The following is a 13,578-nucleotide window of genomic DNA, read 5'->3' as shown; positions in this document are numbered from 1 at the left end:
AGGATGATGGAGCGCAAAGCTTGACATCTCTAGAGGAGGCAGTGGGCCAAGTCTCTACCCTGCCAAAGTCATGCTTGCTGCCTTCATCACGCAGAATCACCTTTTTTTGTTTGTTTGTTTTTGGGTCACACCCAGTGGTGCTCAGGGGTTCCTCCTGGCTGTCTGCTCAGAAATAGCTCCTGGCAGGCACGGGAGACCATATGGGACACCGGGATTCGAACCAACCACCTTTGGTCTTGGATCAGCTGCTTGCAAGGCAGACACTGCTGTGCTATCTCTCCGGGCCCCAGAATCACCATTTTTCCGATGATCCTGCCTCATCACTGACCCTCTAAGATTTGCTGCGGGGATACGGATTTGACCACACTTCAGGTACAACAGTTGTTGAGCTGATATCACCAGGGCTTTTCAGTTCTACACATGTTCACAAAGACAGTCTCCATATTCCAACTGGGTCTTCTTCCAGGAGGCCCTACAGGTGAGTATATGACTTTAAACTTCATGGTATCGTAGCTTCAAATTTCTAGACAACTTCATTTGATGTTGCCATCCCTAAAGAAACACCCCAATTTAACAGACTGGAATACAACAACAAGAGCTTACTAATAAACCTTTTGCCATTGTATTAATGATTTCATTAGTGATACAATCATTTTCACAAATGAACTTGCTATTTTTTGTTCTTTTTTTCTTTTTTTTCACTTCCTTTTTTTTGTTTTTGTTTTTGTTTTTGTTTTTGGGTCACAGCCAGCAGCGCTCAGGGGTTACTCCTGACTCCATGCTCAGAAATCGCTCCTGGCAGGCTCAGAGGACCATATGAGATGCTGAGATTCGAACCAATGACATTCTGCATGAGGCAAACACCTTACCTCCATGCTATCTCTCTGGTCTCTCCATTTTGTATATTTCTATTTTTTTCCAATAACTTTGCTTTCACTTATCTGGAAACAAGTGTATTCTGATGAACTATGTCAAAATATGTGATGCATTTTCTTTAAGTAAATGAAAAAAAAATAAACATTGGCCAATGATTGAACAGAAGCATACAGCTACTGGGGAAGGGAAGTGAGAGGTATGTGAGAAATGGATGATTTGTTTCATGGATACTTTGTGATTATTCATCTCTCATGATGTCGGCAAAACTTCGGTGTTATGGAAGCCAATGAAAGAGCTGACACTGGTTCCTTCTGGAGTTGGGAAATGACTTTACTGTAGGGTAAGTGAAGAGGAAGGATCTTTTGTTTCTCTTCTATAAAGCCTTTTAGAACTGTTGACTCTAAACCAACTGCTTCTAGGATTTTAATAATTAAAAGGCTATCTTTTAAAATTTGAGGAAAACAGGATAAAGCATAAAGAGGTAAATTTATTTTAAAATGTTCAATACCACCCCTCGAACCAAGTACTTTACCATTTTGACAATTTTGCTCTAATTGTTTCCTTGAAAATTATACATATGCAGTCTTTAAAGTTGTAATCATGCTATACATAGTTGGGTTTCCTGCTTTTTCCACACTTCGCACATCATTAACCTTTTTACATATCTTCAAATATTTGAAAGCATTTATTAATGGCTGGGATTATTCTAAAATCATCATTGAACCATTACCTCTTTTTCTGCACTAATGTATTTATAATTTATTGCCACTATAAATATTGCTATTCTCTTATAGTTTTATGGGGATCTTTGCATACTGAGTGTTTCCTTGACATAAATTTGCAAAAATGCTTCATTGAAAATATAAAGGTTGGGGGCCCGGAGAGATAGCACAGCGGCGTTTGCCTTGCAAGCAGCCGATCCAGGACCAAAGGTGGTTGGTTTGAATCCCGGTGTCCCATATGGTCCCCCGTGCCTGCCAGGAGCTATTTCTGAGCAGATGGCCAAGAGTAACCCCTGAGCACCGCCGGGTGTGGCCCCAAAACCAAAATATATATATATAAATATAAATAAATATAAATATAAATATAAAATATATATATATATATAAAGGTTGGAGTGAAAATGCAGGGGGTGGACCATTTGCCTTGCACACTGTTGATGTAGGGTTGGATCCTGGCATCACATTATGGCCCCACAAGTCCAGCCAGGAGTAAGCCTTGAGAGCTGAACTGGGAGTTAACTTGAGCATGGCCAGGAATGCCATCAAATAAAAACAAAACAGAAAAAAAATGTAAAGAGTTCGTCAAACTAACCTGCAAGCAAAGTAAGGTTTGATTCTCAACCATTAATGATGGCACAGATCACCTATTTCCCTAACTCTTGGATATTGCTTTTTCACCATTAGGTGAAAATGAAAAGGCTTGTTTTTGCCAGAATTTGCATATTGGGTCTATTTTCCCTCTCTCTCTCTCTCTCTCTCTCTCTCTCTCTCTCTCTCTCTCTCTCTCTCTCTCTCTCTCTCTCTCTCTCTTTCTCTTTTTAATTTTGGTCCCCACCCCCACCCCTCCTTTTCTCTTTTATGGCATAAAAGCTAATTAATGCCTTTTGGCCATTGCTACCTAGATCGATATACTAAAAACTCCTTCAACAACCAAATTTAGACTAGGTCTCTATAAGACAACACAAGTCAGACCCATGGCACTGAGATTCCTAAATACCTAAATAAGATCACATTACTGAATCAAGGAGGGCCCTGGGCATGTGGTCAATGTAGAAGGCTTCGGGCAAGAAGTCAGGCAAGTAGGACTCATAATATACCCCCCAACGACCACTTTAACCTTCTCATAGCTTGGCTCATTATCTACTTGCATTCTGGCCATCTGCATCGACCTTCTCTTTCCACTGGGCTTGACACTCCTAAAGGAGAAGAGCCATAATTGGATTTTACTCTCCTTGTCCCTTACCACTCTGGGGTCTGACGGATACATCTTCAGTACATAAAGATGGGGCCAGAGGGATAGGACAGGAGGTAGGGCACTTGCCTTGCACATAGCCAGGGTTGATTCATGAAAAAGTCTGAATGACAGACTGCCACATGAATGAAGCTTCAAGACAAACTATGGGGAAGCTGCCAGATCCATAAGGCCACATGGCCATGAGGTTATCTGTGTGAAATATCCAGAAGAAACAAATCCATAAAGACAGATTGGGGTCAGAGAGATGGTACATTGGGTAGGGCAATTGCCTTGTACACAGTCCATCCAGGTTAGATCTTTGTACCTCATATGGTCCCTTGAGTGATTTCTGAGTGCAGAGTGGTGGTTGTACAACTTGGAGAATATATAAAACACACAAAATGTGATATATATATATATATATATATATATATTTGTTTGTTTGTTTTTGTTTTGGTCAGGGGTTACTTCTGGCTCTGTGGTCAAGAATCCATTTTGGCAGGGTTTTAGGGAAACCATATGGGATGTTGGGAATGCAGGTTGGCCACATACAAGGCAAGTACCCTACCTGCTGTGCTATTGTTCAGGCCTTGGCTAGCTCAAGTGTTAAAAAGTAAAGCAGAGGGACACAGACCAAGCAGTCTGGGCCTCCAGGAATTTCTAAGTCAGCACATTGCCAGGCTGGACTCTGGCTCTGGTGTTCACTCACCAGAGGCTGTAGCCTGATCCATTCATTTATCCATTCTCTTTCCCTCACTGCATCAGCCTTTTTTAAATTTGATTGGTTGACTGATGGGGGTGGGCACTTCTCAGGAGGTCTGGCACCCTGGACTCGGTGCAAGGCCAAGGAAACCATTTGGTAGAGCCCAAACATCCAGGCCACCTTGGCAGCACTGGGGCCTCCAAGGCTATATCCAGTAGAGTTCAGGGACCAAGGATTCTGCACCATCTCCTGGCCTTGCCTCTTCTTTAACAGAGCACCATGGGAGTCCTGGGGGAGGGGGGGAGGTCCTAATAGAAACTGCCTGAAGGATTCCTGTAGACTCAGGGCCAGTACGGGATGCTACACATTCTGACCCAAGTCAACCTGTACCAGCTAATGGGCTCCACATATTGAGAAGTGAGTTCTGGGGCCAAAGCAGCAGGGACAGCATTTGCTTTGCATGCAGCAGGCCCAGATTTGATCCCCTGCATCCCATAGGGTCCCCTGAGCCTATCAGAAGTACATTTCTGAGTAACAGGGCCAGAAGTAACCACTCAGTGCTGCCAGTGTAGCCCAAGAAGCAAAAGAACAAAATAAATAAGCTTTGCTGTGCTTAAGCCAGCAATGTCTCGGGGCCGACCAGGTGACAGTAAATGAGCCCCTTAAGAAGACAGTATGGAGTTATGGGAAAGGTTCACATCATAATGATCTTCCTAACAGAACCTCAAATCTAACACACCTACTTGTTTTGGAGGCGCCTCAAACCTTCTGCTTAGACCACATGGCAATGCCAACCTCCTCTGGGAGATTAGAATTAGGTGCTGAGTCAACCCCAGAGTCAAACCAAATGCTGGAGTGCAAGCTGCTGAGATGGTTCCCAAAGCAAGTTGCTACTCTTGTGGACTTAGGGCTGGCGGAGCATCTCAACCTCCCTCCTACAGACAGAGATGGTGGTTAGGCTTCGGGAACCCTCCCTTCAGCTCCTTCCAGAGCTCAGAAGGCATCTCAAAGATCTCTCTGCAGTGGGTGTAAACCCCAAACTGGTTGCCAAGACCCACCCCCACCTCCACCCACTGGCAACCAAGCCAGTGAATGGAATTCAATGGACCCAGTGCTCCCAGTTCCCCTCTCACAGGGCCTTACTTCGGTTTGCCCAGCCTGAATCGGAACCAGAACAGGCTCACTGGCCTTCATTCTCTGTTCAAGTTAAGTTGTGAAAAAGGAGGCCCATGGTAGTTCCTGTGTGCAGCCCATGACTTTCCAGCACCCCAGTGGAACCCAGTGCAGCTTAGTGTTGCTTCTGGGCTGGTCATTTCCTGAGCTCAGCTTTCCCAGATGAGTAAGTCTGGGAGTACCAGTGTTGAGTGATTCAATTGAGCCTGCAGATGAGAATTGCAGATATGTAAAGAACAGGAGTGAGGGCATCTGGGGGGCAGTGGGCACTGGCTTGGGTGACCCCAACCCGAGGACAGTGGCTGGTGTGACCCAGACCCCATGGCAGTGGCTGGTTTGTTTTTGCTTTAATACTGTCAGTCTCATTTCCTGAGACCCCAAATCCCATAAAAGAATCTCAGACACTCAGTTTTCCTTTAGCTTTTTTAAAACAAGGCTTTCCTTGACTGGTCAAACAGATAGGCCCATGCTGAACATTTGCCTTTAGAAAGTCCCTAAGGACTCTACTGGTCCCCTCAACTGAGCCTGGATAGGTCCTGAGCAGCCCAGTTGGGACCCCTCCCACCAAAAACAAAAAACCACCTTCTTCATTTCTAGCAGAACATAAAAGCAGAAGCTCAGTGCTCTGCAGCCAGGGCTACCCATGGCCCTCCACATACTGGCCCCCTCGCAGCGAGTGTGTTACTTGCATGTGCATGCACACACATACATACAAACAGATATGCACACACAAGTAGCCCCATCCTTGCTAGATGTGCCGGAGCTGAGTTTCCTTGTATGTAATTGTCATGGGACCCACGTGACCCAAGTCGATGTGGAGAATCCAGGAAGAGAGTGGGGCTCAGAAGACACAGCCAGAAACTAACCCATACCCCCAAATACCCTGCAGAAACGAGGGAGAGCTCCCAGGGCTCCCAGACCTCATATAGGCTTAGCCAGCATCCAGGGCACCCACCCACCTCCTCTCTACTACCTTATTCCTTTGGAGGCTCCTTCCTGGGCATGCCATGCTATAAATAGCTCTGGAAAGGTTAGCAAAGCACTGAGGAGGCTGGAGCAGGTTACTAAGGGAAACTAGATGTTTGCCACAAGAATCTCACCTGTTGGCTCTGATGTCTGACTAGCATCACGCTTGTCTTCCCAATCTCTCATCTTGGGGATCCCCCTCCACCTGCCACCACTTCCCAGTACAACACAGGGCTCCAGGAGTGGGGGACTGGCTGGAATATGCATGGTAGAAGCAGGTTTTTAGGGGCTCCCTGCAACCCTGGAAATCTCCTAATCTCGGCTTTCCCAGGAGCCCACACTCTCCAATTTCCTCCAGGGGAGTTCCTGGGAAAGGTGGGTGCAGAGCTGGGTGGGGCACCCCTGGGCCGCCTCTTCGCTCCCCAGTTTTCAGAGCAGCTGCGGCTGTTGGGTTATGTCAAGTGAGAATCTCACTTGTCACTGAAAGCCCCCCCCCCCCCGCAGCCCCCACACCTGCATGGCGGGAGGGTATTTATAGCTCTGTAGGACACTCCCTTGAACTTGTCCGCATTTCCATGAACGCCCCTTTCCTCACAGTACCCTGAAGTTTTGCACACACAAAGGCTCTGGCTAAACTGGGAACTCAAACTGCTCAGGCTGGGCCTTCTAGGACCCGGATGAACTGAGCTCAGTCCTCAGCAGCAGCGTCTTCCAGGGATCAAGTTCCAAGTCGCTGGCAGCCAAGAATTAAGGGGCTGCAGCTTTTCTGCAAAGCGCATACAGCTCTGCCCAGGAGCTGGCCTGGTGCTCCAAAAGTTCTAGGAAGGAGGGCAAGCTTGCCCCTCTGCCCCCTCCAGGGGTGATGCCAAGCCTGAGTTGAAGTGCCAATAGTCAGCCAGAGAGAAGCCCAGAGGCCCACAGACCCACAAGAAGGAGAAAGAAGAGGAAGAGAGGGAGGAGGAAAAAGAGGGGGACAAAGAGGAAGAAGAGGAGGAGGAGGAGGAAGGTGGCCCTGGGCTTCTACCCCAATGCAAGGTCACCAAATAGCACCGAGGCCCACCCCGGACTGGCATCCAGAGTCCGCCTACTCTTCCATAGGAATGCTATAGAGCTGGGCTGTGCAGGAGTATTCCATGGCAGGAGAGGGTTTGAAGACTGAAGCTAAATCACACAATCACATTCACCCCACCCCAACAGTGCAAATGGTGCCAAAAGCAGCAGGTTAAGGGGAACCAAGCTGTGCTGAAAAGAAAATGCCCATCCAATACAAAGATCCCTAAAGAGGGATCTAATATGAGAACTGAGGTTAAAGGGGAGACCCAGAGCATCCCTAGGCAAACACCTAGTCTGGGTGCATGGAGGGAGATGTGGAGAAGAAGTCAAGGGAGTGGCGAGAGTATCTGCCTGGCACGTAGCCCACCTGGGTTAGATCCATGGTCCCTGAGCACTTCCAGGAGTAACTGCTGAGTGTGGAGCCAGGAGTAACCTGTGAGCATCGCCAGGTCTGGCCCCCTCCATCAACAGAAGGGACATAGAGTGGGTGGGAACAGGTTCTGGGCTGTGACTCAGAAGCATTGAGTGCCCACATGCAGGATAAAAGCTGTGTGTGGAGAGAAAGCCATTGCTCAATTGTTTTGCAGAGCCAGGAGCTTCCTTCTCATCCCATCCACCCTCCAGAAAGCAGAATTGCCTGGTCCCAGCCTGTTGTTTCCATTCGATGCCAGACTCTTATTCTTCTAAGAGTTTCTCCCACAAGCTGCTGGGGCAGGGTCTGATGAAGAACAGAAGCCAGCCCCCATCACAGGGCACTTGGGGGTCCACCCTGGGTAGGAGGAATTACAAAGGGCAAGGCTGGATCCACAACTCCACATGAGAGGCGTTGGAGTCTGTGGCATGGTAGGATCACACAGACTCTGATCTATGAGGCTACCCATTCCCACCTGTCACCACTCCCCCTAGGAAAGTGACAGAAACAGGGTACAAGACCGTCTTGTGCTTATTACATAGCTCTCAGGATGAAGACCTCCTAGCTACTTTCCAGTTAATACATGCTTTCAACACTTTCAACCACTTCCCAGCAAGAAGGGCAAGATTCAAACCATCAGTCACATTTGTTGTTGTTGTTTGGGTCACACCTCGAAGTATTCAGGGCTTACTCCTAGATCTGCACTCAAGAATTACCCCTGGTGGTGCCTGGGGACCCTACAGGGTGCTGGGATTGAACTTGGGTTGGCCACATGCAAGGCATGCGCCTCATCCACTGTGCTGTTACTATAAACCAGTGCTTTTCAAATGGGGGGCACGCCCCCCAGGAGGGCGTGAGGCTACGTAAAGAGGGGCACGTTTGACTTTGGCAAACACTGTCATAACAAACTAAGCCCTGTGTTTATGTCCCTTTATGTCTTTGGAGCTGAGAGTTGCTGTGTCCTGCTTCAAACCCTGCTTTGAAAAGCTATGCATTGCAAAATGTGCTCATTGTAGCCATTCATCCAGACATCACCTCTGATTAAAAAATCAGCTCAAATTATTTTATATATTTTTGTTTTTCAGGTTAAAGTTTTTTTTTAATAAAGATACTATTTTCAGTCACGCAGGGGGTGCAAAAAATGTTTTCTTCTTCCTAGAGTGGACATGACAGAAAATAATTGAGAAGCACTGCTCTAAACCCTCATCACCTATATTTTTACTGGGTTGCAAAGGTGACAAATGATAGTAGGTGATAGGACATGGTCAGCAATGTGAAGCGCTGGGCCTGAGTCCCAAAGCCCATGGGCACTCATCTATTATTGTTAGTCATGCTTCGAGACTCTTGCTATGTTTACATGTCCAATTGTCACTACTGTTATCATAGAGACCCAGAGTTCCCATGTCCAAGGACAACAGGGAGCACCTCCACATTGCCCTTTGCAGGAACCCCACTAAACCCCATCAGCCATGGTGCGTGCCTATTTACTCCTTTCCTACACTCCCCTCCACCACCACCAAGTATAATAGTGGGGGTACACAGTGCAAACTCGCAGCTCAATCCCACTGATGATCATGTTGCCAAGACTGTTAATAGAAATAAGTATATATCAATGCTGAAAGATGAGTTATCACTAACTTTGATCCACAAACAAATCATCACTAACTAACAGAGGTTTTGAGCAGGCATCTTGGCCAACCGAAGGTGTATATATCCCACTGAAAATATATCCCCCCTGTTACCTCGGAGAAACAGGAAGAGTTGAGCTTGACTAATTGGCTCATACCCTTGGTATAGATTTTACAACTTCAACAGAAAAGAACAATGACAAGGATGTCATTGTTTTTTTTTGGGGGGGGGCAGGGGTGCCCTGACTCTGAATGACTTTTGGGAACTGGCTCCTCTCCATCTCTTCCAGGGAAGACCCCCTCAGCATGGCTGGGAAGATCGCGGATGTAGGAGGAACTCAATAAAAAGTTGGGTTTCAATGTGTACTGAACAGTACACACACACACACACACACACACACACACACACACACTCACACACACTCACACGCACGCGCGTGCGCACACACACACACACACACACACGTGTCCTGTTGAGTAAGGCTTTGCAGTAACAAAGAGTCACAGAGACAGTAAAGGAGAAAGGGAAGAGGCGGCAGAATCGAAGTTAAAATTAGACCGTTTTCAAGCCTCTCTTCTCCCAGCCAATCCTTTCTGCCTGTTGCCCCATCTACTGTGCTCCTTGCAAGTTTCTCTTCCTTGTCCAAGTTCTGTCTCTTGCCTTCCCTCTGTGCAGACACAGGCAGAAGCGTGACCCATACAGTGGGTAACCAAAAGGGAAGAAGACTCTGGGCTGGGAGGGCACAGTCTGGACACAGGGGTGTTGCAGGCAGCAGGCAATCAATGACAATGGTTTTTGTCCCCAGATAAACCCACCTAGAATTTAGCTGAGAAATCAGAGGCCACATCACGACTAAGACATTTTCCTTCCCACCCCAGCAAAGACATTTCCCAGCATCTAACCTAAGCCCCATGATTCTGAAATCTAAACCCCAAGATCAGTTAGTTCCACTTTCCTGAACACTGAGAGTGGGTCAGACCAGAGCTAAATATCTGGGCATATAATAAACGCGAAGGAAAGCCAATTGGAGCTTTTTGGTTTTTATTGGGGGGCCATAGTCAACAGGGCTCACAGTTTATTCCTGACTTCGTGCTCTGTGTTGAGAGGACCATATGCAGTGCCAGGCTTTGAGCCAAGGACTGCCAGCTGCAAGGCCAGAGTGCCTGAACCTCTCCTCTCCTCTCCCCTCCCCTCCCCTCCCATCCCCTTTCCTCTCCTCCCCCTCTCCCCTCTCTCCTCTCTCTCTTCTCTCCTCTTCTCTCCTCTCTCTCTCCTGTCTCTCTTTCTCTCTGTCTGTCTCTCTCTGTCTCTGTCTCTCTGTCTCCCTGTCTCTCACCCTCCCCTCCCTCCCTCCACCCTCAGAAGTCCTCCCCCAAGGTCACTCTCTAAACCCCTCAGCTGCTCAAGGCCCCAGGATGTGGGGGTCTATTCATGGGGTTAGGTTCGGTAAAACTTCCTCCCACGTGATCAAATCATCCCACCCCTTGGCACAAGTGTGTGCCAAGAACTGAACTGCGGAGCTGGGACGGAGGAGATGGAGCAGAGACTGGGGGAGGCACTTGGAGCCCAAAAAACTGCTCCCCAAGAGAACCCAGACAAGGCGGTGCTGCCTTTTGGATTCGCCCTGAACTCCTAACCCTTTCTCCTCCTCCTGCCCAGGGAGTGGCTGTTGTTTCTTCCTTTTCTTTTTTTCCCCTGTGGTCCTCGGCTAACACCACAGATTACGTTTTCAGAGACTGGAGTCCCAGAGTGCAGTGATGTTGTAATAAACAGAACCAGGACCAAATGCCTTCCCATCAGATTAGATGATGCCATCTCCCACCAATCAGGCTTCTCGGCCGGCCGGCCGTGGGCCAATGAGGGAGCAGACAGAGGCATTGGGGGCCAGGGCTGGGGGGGCAGTGGGAGAGACCTGGTCAGCTGCAACTAAAAATAAGGGCCCTTCAGGATTGGCCGGGGCCACTTCGCAACAGGAGTTGGGGACCCACACGGCACAGGGCGCTCACACAGGCAAAACTTTTCCAGGCCCAGGTTGGGGGCGGTGGGTGGGTGGGTGGGTGGGTGCGGCCACCTCCCCAGTCTGCTACTGGAGGAAAGAGAAAGACTCACTCCAGGGGCTGGTGGGGGGTGAGGGGACTCCGAGACTCACTCTCCCCACTTGCTAGCTGCCCCCTCGATTCCCAATGGCACCTAGCAGCAACTGTACCACTTTGGGGGTGCAGGCGGGGCCCAGGCCCACCGACTCACCTGTCCCGCCGTGTCGTAGAGTCCCAGGAGGTACTGCTTGCTCCCGACGGTGACGCTGACTGCAAAGACATCGCGGGAAGGGGTGGGGGCGGAAAAAAAGGGGGAGCTCAGTCATCGCACTCGGGGGACGCTTGGCGCCCCACCAACGGGCACCCAACCAGCGGAAGGCCCGCGGGAGCTCCGGGAGAGTTGTCACCCGCTTTCCAGGGCCGAGCTGTCTGTCTGTCCCCCACCCCACCCCACCCCGCTGTCTCGCAAGTCCATCAGCTGCTGGACTAGTCCGATCCCCATCCTCTTTCTTACCCATGCAAGGGTCAGTCTCCCCAAGAAGCTGGGCGCAGTCGCTCCAGGTGTGTGTGTGTGTGTGTGTGTGTGTGTGTGTTGTGTGTGTGTTGTGTGTGTGTGTGTGTGTGTGTGTGTGAGCGTGGCACAGGAAGGGGAAGGTCACGGGGGTCGGCCCGGGAAGGGGGCGCGCGGTGCGAGCGCGCGCGGGGGGCGCCTCCAAACTTGTCCCAAAGTTCCCCCGCACCCCGGACCGCGGTCCTCTGTCTGTCTCTCCCTCTCTCCCTCCCTACCTGCGTAGTGGTCGAAGACGGTGGGCACGTACTCCTCGGGGAAGGCGTCGTTGGCGTAGCTCATGAGCAGGCACGTCTTGCCCACCGCCCCCGTCGCCCACCACCACGCACTTGAGCATCAGCGCGCCGGGGCCGTGCGCCATGCTGCGGCCCGCCGGCCTCCGGGCATGGTACCCCGGGCCCGGCCCCGGCCCCGCTCAGCCCCGGCCCGCCTCGGGGCGCGCGCCCCCGGACCCATGCAGCGGCGGGCCCGGCCCGGGGAGCCCCCGCCGCGCCCCGCGCCAACCCACCCGCCCGCCCGCGCTCGGCTCGGCTCGGCTCGGCTCCGCTCGGCTGGGCCCGGCTGGACCCGCCGGATCATAAGACTGGCCGGCCCCGGGGGACACGGCAACTTTGGGGAGGGCCGCGGAGGCAGGGAGGGAGGGAGGGAGGAGGGAAGGAGGCCGCACCCCGCCCCGGCGCCTCCCCCTGCGCCCGCCCGGGTCCCCGCTGGCCGCGCGGGCGGTGGCGAGGGGCGCGGGGAGGAGCCGGGCGCTGCTGGAGGAGGAGGACGAGGAGGACGAGGAGGAGGAGGAGGAAGGCGATCTGCGGGAGGAGGCTCCGGGGAAGCGCCCAGTGCCCCAGGCCCGGCCCGACTCGGGGCCGGCGGTGACGCAATAGGTGTGCCAAATCGTCGGTGTCCGCACGCGCGCACTTGAACCCTGCCGCTCTGCGGGAGCGACCCCAGAACTCAGATCTGACATCTGCCAGAGCCGAGAAAGGCCCAGAGGACTGAAAAGAGGGTCCCCAGGGCTGGCCCCCCACCCCCGAAACTGGACAGAGGAGCTGCTTCGGGCCTATGGCTGGGCTCCAAACACCAGTGCAGTGCACCCCGCCCCCCCTGGTTTTTGAATCATTTTACTATGAAACCGGTGACTAAGAGAGTGACTTACTGCATGCTCATTCGGATCAGCAGCACAGCACGCGCCCCCCCCCAAGTTAGTAAGGTAGCCCCCCCCCCCAAAGGGTTCTGCTGAGGACAGATAGGGCCTGAACAACCTCTGGGGGTGATGTTCTTAGAGCCCTCCCTCTTTCCCCCCAGTGTCCCTGAACCTCCACAAGCTCAGAGATGGCCAACGAGGGTCCTCGAACACACCTCCCCTACACACACACACACACACACACACACACACACACACACACACACACACACACACACACACACACCGACATGCCTGCTGGCAGGTAGAGAGAGACCTTCGCCAGGTTAGAACCCGCTTGTGGAGTGCATGTGCAGAGGTCAGCGGCCTCAGAGACAAAGTGGCTTCCAATTCACTCTGGGAGGTGTGCGTTAGGTATCCTGGGGCCTCTCTTCAGGAGCTACAGCTCTAAGACTCCTAATCTGGCTTGGAGCCCCTGAAGGATTCCCTAGGCTTCTCATCACACCCCTGCCTGCCTTGGAGGGGCCTCTCTGTGCACCAGCTCATGCCTACACATTCCCTGGGTAGGTGTGTGTGAGGACAGGCTAGGAGGGCAGGGCCAGGTCTGTGAGCAGAACTGGTTCAGGATTCTTTTGGGGCCTCCAGGTCCGTCCTCTAGAGGAGGAGCTTCCCCCCTTACTGCAGGGCCCTTTTTTGGGGCAGCCCGTTCCCAGCTGGGCACGTGCCAGGAAGTCTGCCAGAAGAAGTGAGGGCTGGAGCACTCCGAGCCCTCGGCCAAGAGAGCAAATGTTCTTCCAGAAGGGCCACTAGTTTTCAGTGTCCCTTTCTGGGCTTCGTTCTTCTGGAGATGTGAGCTCCTGCCTTCGGCTCCCCAGGCCTGCCTGAGAGAGAGAACTCGTTGGCCCTTGAAAAGGTGTCTGTGGGGAGATGCTGATCATTAAAGTGCTGGGATGTGAGGAGAAGGAGGAAGCTTGCTGGAGATGATGATGATGATGATGATGTGTGTGTTTGTGTGTATGTGTGTGAGAGAGAGAGAGGAGAGAGAGGAGAGAGAGAGGAATGAGAGGA

The 13,578-nt window shown here is 51.3% G+C and overlaps 1 protein-coding gene across 1 annotated transcript in view; it reads right to left on the bottom strand.

Moving 5' to 3' along the window:
* The window catches only part of RHOQ (ras homolog family member Q), a 41,135-nt gene extending 29,284 nt beyond the window's left edge, over positions 1 to 11,851 (bottom strand). The window contains 3 exon segments of the mRNA XM_049784377.1: positions 11,016 to 11,074; positions 11,591 to 11,681; positions 11,683 to 11,851. Of these exon segments, the coding sequence (XP_049640334.1) occupies positions 11,016 to 11,074; positions 11,591 to 11,681; positions 11,683 to 11,733 (201 nt within the window). The 5' untranslated portion in view covers positions 11,734 to 11,851.
* Positions 11,852 to 13,578: the final 1,727 nt, after the last annotated feature.

This window comes from Suncus etruscus, chromosome 12, assembly GCF_024139225.1.
Source record: "Suncus etruscus isolate mSunEtr1 chromosome 12, mSunEtr1.pri.cur, whole genome shotgun sequence".
Taxonomy (NCBI): domain Eukaryota; kingdom Metazoa; phylum Chordata; class Mammalia; order Eulipotyphla; family Soricidae; genus Suncus; species Suncus etruscus.
This window is presented reverse-complemented; position numbering and strand designations above follow the sequence as displayed.